Here is an 11,991-nt window from a genome sequence, read left to right on the forward strand (position 1 = left end):
CTAGTACAATCCTCATAAAACCAATTAATTTCTTGAGTTCAAGTAAACAGCTGTCTATAAAGCGGTTCAAACAAAGATTTGCAATGATTCATCGAATACACATGTTATCTTTACTACACAAATTATTTCATCATGGATAAACAACAAAATAGTCAGATATTGGAGAAAACACTGAGTAATGGTGCCCTAGTTAGCTAATCAAATGTGTTTGGACTATGTAAACAGACACTATGTGCAATAAATGACATTTATGTGAGTCAGTTTTAAAAGTTTGATTTGTTGCTCTTGCTAAAAGATGACTAAAGGACAAGTATTATGCGAACATCAGGTACCTCAAACAATCTTTCTCTTGTATAAATAAAGACAGAGTATGATATGTTGTAAAAATTCAGAACAGAGAATTACCTAAAGCAATCAGATATCTATCACAAATGCCGGAATCTAAACAGAGAGTAATAGAAAACATTCCCATTTTTGCAATAGTTTAGGTACTACATGTTAATTAATTGGATGCAAAAATGTTTTTCTAGGTTAAACAACTATCTACAAAATGATAAGACACAGAGAAATCTTAAAAACACCCAAGGATATGTCTACAATCTATTAAGGTGAAACAGAAAAAAAATCATTGATAATTTTATCACTTCAGCCAATGACAGTCTACGGCTGGAAGGAAACCTTCCCCAAGGAACACCTTCCTGAAGTCACGATTAAAAAAAAGAACCAATTAAGAATAATCAATACTACAACTTTGGTAAACCTGTTTGGCCAGCATGAGGACTGTATGCTAAAATCCTCCATTTGACTCTGGCAAATTAAAGAGGATCGTACTCCAGTAGACTAACATTTTGAATGAAAAGTATTACGTAAAATATATAATCTACGAGTATCCCTCATGGGAAATAACTTACACAAACAAAGAAAAACTGAGATGTTATTCGAATGTCTCAAGCCACATGTGCATGACAAGACCCAATTATAATGTTCAAAAATAGAATGTTGTACACGCACAACATTATAAAAAATATCCTGAATGAAGTAAACAATGTTTTATGTACTTTGTTTCTTATCATACAAACATGCGGTTTCATGCATGTCTGAGTAGACATTGTACCTATACAGAAATGTGTTATTTTGACGCAACAGCCTTTAAGTACTTAAATTACCTTCAGAACTTGAATAAATACTTCTTCTTCTTAGCTGGCACTCTGGTCAGAGTGGTCGTGGTTGCGCTGACGAGGTACACAGTGGGGAGTTGTCATCTCCGAGGGTAGCTCTCCTGGCGATGTGCTTCCATTTCTGACGGTTAGAGGCGTCGCGAGTACACTGGACCATGGTGGACTCAGTAGCCTTTGTGCTACATGTAAGTATTCGACGAAATTGACTCAAAAATGCTACAAATATGTAAATAGCAAAAACATGGTTCATGCGTAATTGAACCCAGCAGTATTCCAACATTTCCAACCGGAATCACGGAGCCATATTCCACATGTCGTTTCAGCGTTTGAACGCACGTCAGCCCCGCTTCCGAAACGCATGTCATGAAATAAATTATTCAACAATACCATCAAGACTTGGTCAATGAACATAAGTAATAAAATGTTATGCCAATAATAAAAACACCAATACATGATAATAAAAATAGGTGAGTAAGTACTAAAATCCAATTAAAATTCGAGTCCATACATTTTAGTAAGTTTGGTTATTTGTTTGTAAGATTGTTTTTTGTGTAGGACCTCAAAGATTTAAGATGGAGACATTAAGAAGACGTTTAGTCTCAAATTCGAAGACTAAACTGGGAAGATTTAGCCCTACTTTCACTATTTCAGTAGTAAACCATGTATTTTTAAGTACTATTTATGTATGTTTTTACTAGGTATGTTGAATTACAATCACGAGTTTGCAAGACATTATTTAAATAATCTAGGTAAGATAAGTATTTTTATAATTTCTCTCGCCCAATATTTACTTTCTAAATATGTTTTATTGTAGAGTACTTGCGATAAGAAAGGAATAGTGTTGATTGTTCCCACTCTTATCAAACGTTAGAATCTTACTGTTAAGTTGTGATAAAGTAACGGCTTTAAAAAATCACATAAGGTCTATATTAGTCTACAACAATAAATGATGTGTTACAAAAATTATTCCTTTCAAAACGTTAATGAAACTCTCAAAAAAAGTTATAATAGGTGTACTCTAGTACCTATCTTAAACAGTAGTATTGTAACATTAAAGTTCAAATTACATCTGCAACTCATTTCTTTATGATAGCATCTTAAACTTTACCACAAATTTTACATCGTCCAAGTAGCGAAAACATCTTAGTTAGTCTAAAATCTCATATCTTTCTAAAAACAACATGCCATGACTTCTTAGCAACAGACACAACAACAATATCGTTTCCATACTGCAGGAAATGCTCATAACATTCATACTCTTCGTAAATATTAAGGGGTTAAAACATTCGCTTTCTATGATTATAAAGGTAGCAACCCCGCCTATTTGAAGGGCAGTCTATACAGTTTTTTATCTTCCATTTCTAATTGATAGCACGTGCATTACTTCCTCCGTGCCACGTGGCCAGCGGAATTATTAAAATATTCGTTCCACAGCTAACCGATATAAGTGGCCCACGCAAACAAAAATACGGGATATAGGAGCTGGTTTGTGCATACGTAAATGCATCAGGGATGTTATGGATATCCGTAACCGCAACCTAAACTTTCGGTTACTTATCCGAAATAAAAAAATATCCGAAACCGTAACCGTAACCGATTCATAAGTTTCCGATAGTTTCGGATGTAGACAGTTTAAATATCTTTTTGTGTATAGCATTATATGTAAAGGCATATGAGCCTGATTAACCTTTATAATGCCATCTAGTACCTATCAATTTTTTTTTTTACTTTTTATCCGACGAAAAGTGTGCGGCCATGAATGAACCCCGTGTTGGACAACTATTATAAATTGCATTCTAAAGCACAGATATCCGTAACCGTAACCGAAACTTTCGGATATCCGAAATAAAAAAATAACCGTAACCGAAACCGGTACAATATTATTCCTATATCCGTAACCGTATCCATAACCGAAACTACATATCCATAACATCCCTAAAATGCATTCTCAAAGACAACCTTCATTTGCCCTTATCTTATTAACTTAATAATGACCCACATTATGCCCAAACATTCAAGAACGTCTATTGTATGTACGCTATCTGTGAACTGATTAGATTGAACATGTCTTTGATGTCCCATTATAATAATAATTACAGCGTGATAATTATCAATTAATTGGACCGTTACCAGGTCAAACTAATAAACAAAATTTCAAGTTAATAGGCCTTGTTACAGTTGTTTGATTTGATATACGAGTATTTAATTCTAGATTATACATATTGTTTGTCAGAATTCAAATTGATTGGGTGTTTAATATCAATTTAAATGTAGGTATGTGATATTTCAAATGATTGAAAATTAATATTTATGAGGTTATTAATATTCCTAGACTTATAAAAAAGGACGACTACTACATTAAACATACTCGTATATATTGTCATTAATGAAGATAAGAAGTAAAGGTCTACCGTACTTCATTCTTTCGCAATAAGACTCATATTATTATTAAACGAGACTCGGGAAATATTTAAGTGAATTATTTCAGACTTGAATCCATTATGTCTTTGAGTAGTTTCATAGGATCCGTATTTTACTGAACGAAGCTCGAAACTCGATTCAAACTCAGTTATTTATAGATTCGGTCCTATATTCAAACAATCTATATGTTTTCTTCCTATGATTCAACCAATCTACGAGTATGCTTGCGATTGAATCTCGTTCGTTCGTTTTTCATACGGACCTCGTCTTGCTATTCATCACAACTTGACGTGCACTTTCATTAATAACTTCCTCGCTCTACTTCATAAACACGTCGAGCCGAAAATAGACGGCCCAGATGTTTTCCTGGCTTTTTTCGCTGTGACAAAAACTTGTCGCGGTCCTACGTGGGAACTTTCGGCTGAAAAAAACGCTTGCAGATGTTGGTAGGCCCTCAATAGATCCTCACGAGACCTCTCCATGTCCGATGCCACGTGTGTCACAGGAAGACAACGTTGCTATTTTTTTTTATTTTCTGCAGACGCGTGCCACTTGTCAGCTAACGGACTGTGAAATAGACCTGTTTTTACGTCGAGGGTGGATAGTCTTTTGTTTTACACGACCGTCAGTTGTTCTCGCTTGTAAGTACAAGTATATTTTAATGATGATAGTAAATAATTACAGGGCTCGTTAGGCACGTGTTTTAATTACTTACAACTTTCTTTCATGTTTATTGTCAATGGTTGAAGGAAAACGATGTAAGGATTTTACTGTCAAGGATTTTGGTGGGGCTAAGGCAAAGAAATGAGTATGTAAAGTCTCACTTTATATTTTCATGTTATTTATACAAACCTTAAGAAAAATCTACTTAGACTTACCCTAATGAAACACTACATATTTACAAAACTAGCAATCTGTATGTAATCTTAGAAGGTGACTTATAGAGTAAATTTTTCCACTTTTTATCATAATCTCATATGTATACAATCTTTTTAATGCATTTTGCATAATGTTTACATTAATTTGTATTTTGAGTTTCAAGATAGTGATAGCTTTACCAATAGTAAAATATTAAGCAGTCTGTGAACAAATACATACAACTGCTTACATAATGATGACCTCGGGTAAATTACTCATTCAAATCACATTAAACTAACATTTGACCCTTACGGATTCGAACCTGCTACCGTAGCCTGGCGTAGTGCTATAATCCGGTAGGCAGGTCAATCACTAGGCCAGACGGCTGTCAAAACTGACCTTGCTTTTTATTAATCATTGGAACAACATAATAAAAATACAGATAACGATTTCGTAATGATAGTAACTACCTATGTCAACATTGATAACTTATGCCTTAGGTTAAACTACATCCGAAAATTATAATTTAAAAACTTATTTCACAATGATTTCATGATATCGACTTTCTATGAACAATTTCCATTGAGTTTCTGATGACCTAAACATAATTAAGTATATGATTTTTACCTCGATTTCATATTAAATTAAATACCTAAAAGAATTTGATTCTACAAATCTAGTTTTAAAGCACGAAAACTGACTATTTTTTATTTGTTCTTATGTTCTAAAATTACAATTTGAATGCATCTAAAGAGATCTCGTTTAATTTCAAATGCTATTAAATTAGAACACATTCAGTGTGCCTACCATGAGTTTACGTTAGGTGAGCTCGCTAGCGAATACGTCAAAAAATTATATGAAGATTTTATTTCTTGAAAGTAGCCGCTAGGGGCGCTGCACAATATGTCATACATTTAAATGTCATTTTATTACGCAGTCGCTAGCGAGCACACCTAACGTAAACTCATGGTAGGCACACTGGTTAATTTCATACAGGCGATTTACCATTAATTTGTGTTTTTTCTTCAATCTCTTCTTTTTTCGATTTCCTAAAGTATTCTTCGATTTGTAACAAAGTTTTCCCTCTAGTTTCGGGGAGGTAGAAGAATAAAAATATCGTGCCTAATAAAGTAGATATGCCATAGAATAAGTAAGCCCCATTATGACCTATGCTCTCGAACATATACGGAGCTGTTTTTATGGTCCCAAAGAAAGCCACTGACGTCATCATCACACTTATACCCGACCCTAATCCCTTAGTTTCCGAGGCAAACAACTCGCCGACCATATTCCAAGGTAACGGCGATATCCCCAAGTTTGATACTATTATGTAAATTGCCATTAGACCTAAAGAAATGACCCTTGACATGTGTCTAATAACACGAGCATCCACCAAGTAGAGGTATACAGCTAAAGTTATCAATGATAAGGTTGTAAAAATTCCACTAAATAGGGCCAGAGGTCGGCGCCCACATTTCCTCAGTACGACACAGGCCGCGACCAGTGACGCACACCGCAAAATATCAACACTTAACATGGCGGCGTACGCAATAGACTTGTCCGTGTGCCTGCCCATTAGCTCCGTCATCATCTCGGTGGTATAAGCACAAATCACATTGATACCAGAAAGCTGCGTAATTAGGAAGAAGATCATCATTATAGCTAACGGCTTCCAAAATTCCGGTTTCTTGATATTTTTCGACAACGCCTGCATCTTTGATTGGGTTCTGTCTTTTTTACTTTGTTCGAAAATCATTCTATCTAGTTCAGTCTTCATTGCTGGACTCGTGCCTCTGTACCATTGGAATGATTTGATACAATCGTCGATTCTGTTTTGGGATGCGTACCAGACTGGGGATTCTGGTGCAAAGTATGTGATGATGGTGCCCACGAGAGGGAATATCGCGCAGAGCAACGCAGCGATGTTCCATCGAAGGAAGGTGCCAAAGAGATGTGATAGGAAGACACCTACAGCTATGCTTAGTGAGAGCGATGCGAGAAGGAACCCTCTGTAGTCTGGGGAGCTCAATTCTGCGACGAACACAGGACTGACAGGCCCCAGCCATCCTTGGCAGAGCCCTGTGATGAACCTTCCCGTCAATATCAATCCTAATACGTCATTCGAGAACGCGATGATCCCCCATCCCAACACAAAACATAGTCCGCACAGAAACTGCGACCTTTTTCGACCGAGTCTGTCCATTAGGTATCCAGATATTATGTTTCCAAATATTAATGCAAATGATGACATGGACGCTGAAACAAAAGGTTAAACGTGTTAATTAAAATTATTAAATTTTAAGCATCCGCGTTGCATAATTTGTTCATTAAATATGGGAAAATGCGGCACCACATTCTTATTACTTAGATAAGTCTTACTTAATAAGTCACCTTTTAATCGTGTGACGTTTCAACTAGATTACACTGCCCGTGGTCAAAGGCTGAATAGGCTTTAATTCTTTTATTAACTCTTAAATTTTAATTGAAGATACTTTTTTTAAACAAATCTTCTTACCTATCCATGATACCATGCCTATTGAATATCTGTGGTGGTGCCCTTTGCCATGTTGTAGTTGTGGAATGAGGATCGCAGAGAAACCAGCCGTCGCTCCGGCAGATAAGGTAAGCAGGAAATTCCCTGTTGAGACTAAAACCTGAAAATAATAAAACAATTTCGTTCTTATTTTGTTCCATGAAAGACTAAATAACCAACTCAGTAAAAGATGTTTTTATCGTACTTGTACTTTTATATGAATTTGAATCTATTTATTGATAGTTAACGTCCTCTAGTGAACATTGGCCTCCCCCAATGATAGCGGCCTGCATTCAGCACCTTTCTGCTACCTTAATGTGGTCGATCCACCTAGGTATATACTCTGCCTAGTATTATAAATTATTTATTTATTAAATATTTATGTAGAGCAGTAAAATTTGCGAAAATAGTATGTATTTGCTTAAGTATCCGACAGTAAAGTTAACAGAGAGTTAAGTTCAGAGGACTAGAGCACGTGTAACCTCGTACTTGCATTTATCATTCAGTAAACATTACATAGTGTATAACTACACTATTTAAAAGTAAAACAAAGAGCATAATGTTGAATCAAATAAAACTTGATTCACCCAAAATGAAAAACACGAAATAAAAGTTATACCTACTCAATTTCGTAACCCCAGTTTTGCTAATGTAATTTTAAGAATATTACACCATAATCAATTTTATCAATTCCCTTTATAATAAACGTAGTTTGTATAAACTCTTCGTTTCCACCAACGAAACAGGTTTTCCTATGTACCTACCTACTACATCCAGATGAAAGTACATACCTAATGACATAAATTAATAACTCCTTACTAACTTCACAAATTGCAAATTCACTAACTCTTAGGCTGGGTTGCACCATCTTACTTTAACTATAACAAACGTCAAAATTCTGTCAAACTCCATACAAAAACACCGGTTATCGTTATATTTACGGTCAAAATTAGGTCGTCTTAGCCGTAGTGAAGAACGCGTGGAAAATAATAATTTAGCTATGTGATAGTGATATGTCATAGATTAGTTTACACAACATGGAAGCCACTGGAATTTTTCATTCAATAATAAACATTTTTTGTATTAGAACCGTTTGATTTGGCCTCTGAAAGTTTTTTGCCCATTAAGAAGATAAGCAAAGATTGGGGACGACATTCGCCAAAACATTTAGTTGATAAAAAATATTATGTTTTGTTATGTAAATGGAACGTGTTGGTATAGGTTAATGTAATAAATAAATAATGGACATAATTTTCGAGAAATATAAGAACACTTTTTATGCTATAAATTATTCTTTAACTTTCGAATATATGAAGTTTTCGCTAATATAAAAGTACAGTTTCTTAAAATTAAACGGTCTACCTATAAGATGTTTTGTTTTTAGATAAGGACGATTGGACAGTAACAATGATATTTAAAAACTAAATAATATGAGCAATGGTAGCGACTTTAAATCTTACTTATACATATGTACAAAATAGTACTATAGATTAGCTTGCGACCTACTTATGAATGACGCCAGCCACATGATTTGCGTAAATAACACCAAATCCTATAACTAATCTTTACAACTTTTCATTAAAATTCTTTTTAAATTGTAGTTTAGTAGTTCTACACATACATACCTACACGGATATGTATGTGATAGTGTTTACGTCAATTTAGTCTAATTCCCCGGAATAGTAATTAATATAATATTTACATACACACTTACCTATATTATATGTCATTCTAAAATCTAAACGAATCACTTAGCTCTTGTGATATGAATAAAACGAGATAAGACGAATCAATTTGCTCTTTGTCTGAAAACCTTGATATTGTAAGTATGTAGGTTCAATCTCAGAGGCTACATTGTTGAGAAAATATCTAACTATATCTCTTATCCGGCATAGACAATACTTTGATAAGTAGACTTGCGTAAGTACCTCATATGAAATCAGATAGAACTCGGTTACATCAAAATTATAAGTAGGTACATACTTAAAATCTCTGCTAATACATTTTGGCGATTTGAACATAGTTATAAAAATCGAGTGAGACAAAGATTAAACTATCATAAAGATTTATTTTATTTACTTTGTCATCAAAGCACTATGCACAGATAATAAAGCACAGCTGATGGAAAAGTAGCATTTTTACAGGCGTGTTATTTTGCATCCAAACTGTATCTTCTGTTCTTTCGACTCTAGGTACCACGCACACACGGGTCATTTTAGTTGTTGAACAATATTATTCCGCAACATGTCGCTACATTTTTCCCCTGGGCTTTGAACTTGTCGTTCCATTTTCCCCCTGGTGCGTCCAAAGCTTTAAACAGCCTAACCCGGAGATCTGAGTTTTGTAATATTTTAATCAAGCATCGTTGTAAAACGTATTTCTTATCTGATAAATACACGAATTTATTGTACACTCGAATGTACTCAACAAAGACGAACTTTGATTGACATTGAACTTTAAACAAACCAGAATGACCTAGAAGTGTAATGTCTGTTCTTTGTCTCTTTATTTTTAACTGAAAGTTTTTATTGATATCTAATCTATCTTCATTAATCTTTGAATCGCCTTTCTAATGCCCGTTTTCACCATCAATCCTTAATTTTTAAGTGACCCCTTCCTGCCTATGCCATGGTAACACATAACAGGTATTTTGTAATCAAAGGGGTCACTTAGAAAACTTCCTTATTGGATTAGTGGGGTAGTAGATTCATTAATGAAATTTTAATTTGAAAATATTATTTTAATTTATGGTCTTAGAAGATGCAATGAAGAATTTAGGAACAGTCAAAGTAAATGATGTCGCAATGAAAGAAAATTAGAGGAAGCTGGCGAAGGAAGTCTAATTGTACTAGATGCTAATAATTGTCTACCGAAGTCAATTCAGTAATTTACTAATCATCGTCAATGACTAATCAGTGCAACTTCATTTGGATGATTCATCATTCATTCATTTACCTACTGTAAAACCCTTTGTTGACAAACTTGTCTTTTGTTAAGAAAATTGAAATGCCGACTTTTGCATTGATTATTTAGAGCACCTACCTATTATATTAAAAGGTGTCTTGTGTGACATTAGTAGGTAAATATTATATTATGTTTGATTGCGAAAGTCATTAAATATTATTAGAAATGCCATCAGTGTTTTATTGGTTAGTTAAATTTAGAGAAATGAAACTGGTGGTTAGTTTTAGATTAGGGATTTTTAATATCATTATGTCTTTTAATTATTTTAATTTCCATACAAATCTGATTTTATAGATTTTATTTTGTATGAAAATTAGAATGATGACTTATCACATTTTTGACTTCACCATACCATTTAATGCTTAATATTATGTTAACATGGGCTAGTGTTGGCTTATAAACCCATTTACCTAACACCCTGTAAAAAGTGTGACCTTAAAACTAATTATTAAAATGCCTACATATTTGTCTTAAAGTCATTGTAAAGATTACCGCGATCATGATCATGAACATGAAGATATAATGTGTCGCTATGTAACTTAAAGATTAAATTGTATGTACGAGTATACTTTTTTATTATTCATAATGTTATGATATTATATTATTTTATAGTAATCGACCGACATATTTTATGAATTTATTTAATTGTGTACAGATAACTTTTTACTCAATATTTTTATTATTTCATGTTGTACAAACGCAGAACAAATATTTTGGAAAAAATTGGTTTTTCAACTTATGTTTTTGTCACATGAACGAACACCCATTTACTAAATCATATTACAAAATATAATATCTAACAGGGGTACTTAATACTTAATAAAATGTAAATTGCTTCAAATTTATGGATATCCAATATATATTTTTCCTTGAAACTGAGATTTCATAAACTAAAAGGTCAAAGAAGAAAAAATACTCATAATACAAAGTGACAATGACCACGGTTGATATTAAAAATCCTATGCATGTTTTAATTTTATAATTTAGACCTTAACACCCAGACATAAGGTGCATTAACTTGCACGATTAAACTGACTTTCTAAAGCACTCAACAAAACTTAACCGCCCAAACCGGTTTCAGTTTTAAAACAAAATACACTTGTCAGTTTGTACGTATTGCATTTCCATGAAGACATTCCTATTAACTTCAAAGAATCGTCACATGATTTAATCGAAAATTATTTCAATACACGTGGCAATTAGTTTAAAATATAATTAATAAACCTATGTTTAAGTTTTCAAACATACGTTACTTGATTTAGAAATAACTGAAAGAAAGTAAACGTCACAGGAAGAAAAGCAGAATTTGTTAAAAAAAGTATTTTAAATTGCTCTTAATCGCCTCTTAATTGCTGTAAATTAAGCTTCGAAACTAAAAACTACTTGATCCCAATTTAAAAAAAAACATAAATAAAAGTGTCTTAAAACTGCTTTTCTTTAAGATAGCATTATCAAAATCTCAAATTGTACACACAAGCACTCAATGAATGAAAAATCGTAATGATACGCACATTTCCTTCGATTGGATATTTATCAATGAGAAAGAAACAAAACACGTACTTTCACACATTCACAAATGACCACATACACTATTTCCACACACCTGTCTCCTGAAATAAGTTGTAGTATCCCGTTCATTACTAAAGTCCGTTTTTTTCTCACATACTCCATTTTCCGTTCCATTTTTGATTATTTTTTCTAACTCGGGCACTCCCTCGTGGTCCATCTTATAAGGTTCGTCACACACTGCACCGCGTTCGGAACCAAACGTCATTCTTATAAACTACAGCGGATCACACTCTATCTTATCGCGCGATGCTTACACTATCCTGTTACGTTTCATTATATTATTTAGGCCCGATTCGACCAAACTTTTATCCGAGAATAACTCCTGGTATTTTCAGTGTGGGAATTAAGTCAAAACTGATGATTTATTCTGATATTAATATTTAGATACTCTTGATTGGTCGAATCCACCCTTAATATTTTTCGTCAGTATCACAGTGGCCTATTCAGTCATAGTCGCACTGAAAAAGA

General features: G+C 33.7%; 1 protein-coding gene across 2 annotated transcripts; it reads right to left on the minus strand.

Moving 5' to 3' along the window:
• Positions 1 to 4,870: 4,870 nt before the first annotated feature.
• On the minus strand, positions 4,871 to 11,735 carry LOC114355300 (facilitated trehalose transporter Tret1). 2 transcript variants are annotated; one of them, XM_028308082.1, is made up of 4 exons: positions 11,558 to 11,735; positions 6,973 to 7,111; positions 5,444 to 6,713; positions 4,871 to 5,253 (listed from the first exon to the last, which is right to left on the minus strand). In XM_028308082.1, exons 1-3 carry the CDS (start codon positions 11,726 to 11,728, stop codon positions 5,446 to 5,448), a joined length of 1,578 nt encoding a protein of 525 aa, XP_028163883.1. In that variant the 5' UTR covers positions 11,729 to 11,735; the 3' UTR covers positions 4,871 to 5,253; positions 5,444 to 5,445. The 2 variants fall into 2 exon arrangements, with proteins under 2 accessions (XP_028163883.1, XP_028163884.1); XM_028308083.1 differs by having other exon boundaries at positions 11,515 to 11,717.
• Positions 11,736 to 11,991: the final 256 nt, after the last annotated feature.

The sequence above is a fragment of the Ostrinia furnacalis genome, unplaced genomic scaffold, assembly GCF_004193835.3.
Source record: "Ostrinia furnacalis isolate ACB-3 unplaced genomic scaffold, ASM419383v2 OfSCF2378, whole genome shotgun sequence".
Classification (NCBI taxonomy): Eukaryota; Metazoa; Arthropoda; class Insecta; order Lepidoptera; family Crambidae; genus Ostrinia; species Ostrinia furnacalis.

Excerpts from the sequence above, each read along its gene's own strand:
- LOC114355300 (XM_028308082.1), bottom strand. The coding sequence starts at position 11,728 with ATGACGTTTGGTTCCGAACGCGGTGCAGTGTGTGACGAACCTTATAAG. Across the intron at positions 7,112-11,557 it reads CAACTTATTTCAGGAGACAG|GTTTTAGTCTCAACAGGGAA; the intron begins GTGTGTGGAAAT and ends TATTATTTTCAG. Across the intron at positions 6,714-6,972 it reads AGGCATGGTATCATGGATAG|CGTCCATGTCATCATTTGCA; the intron begins GTAAGAAGATTT and ends CTTTTGTTTCAG.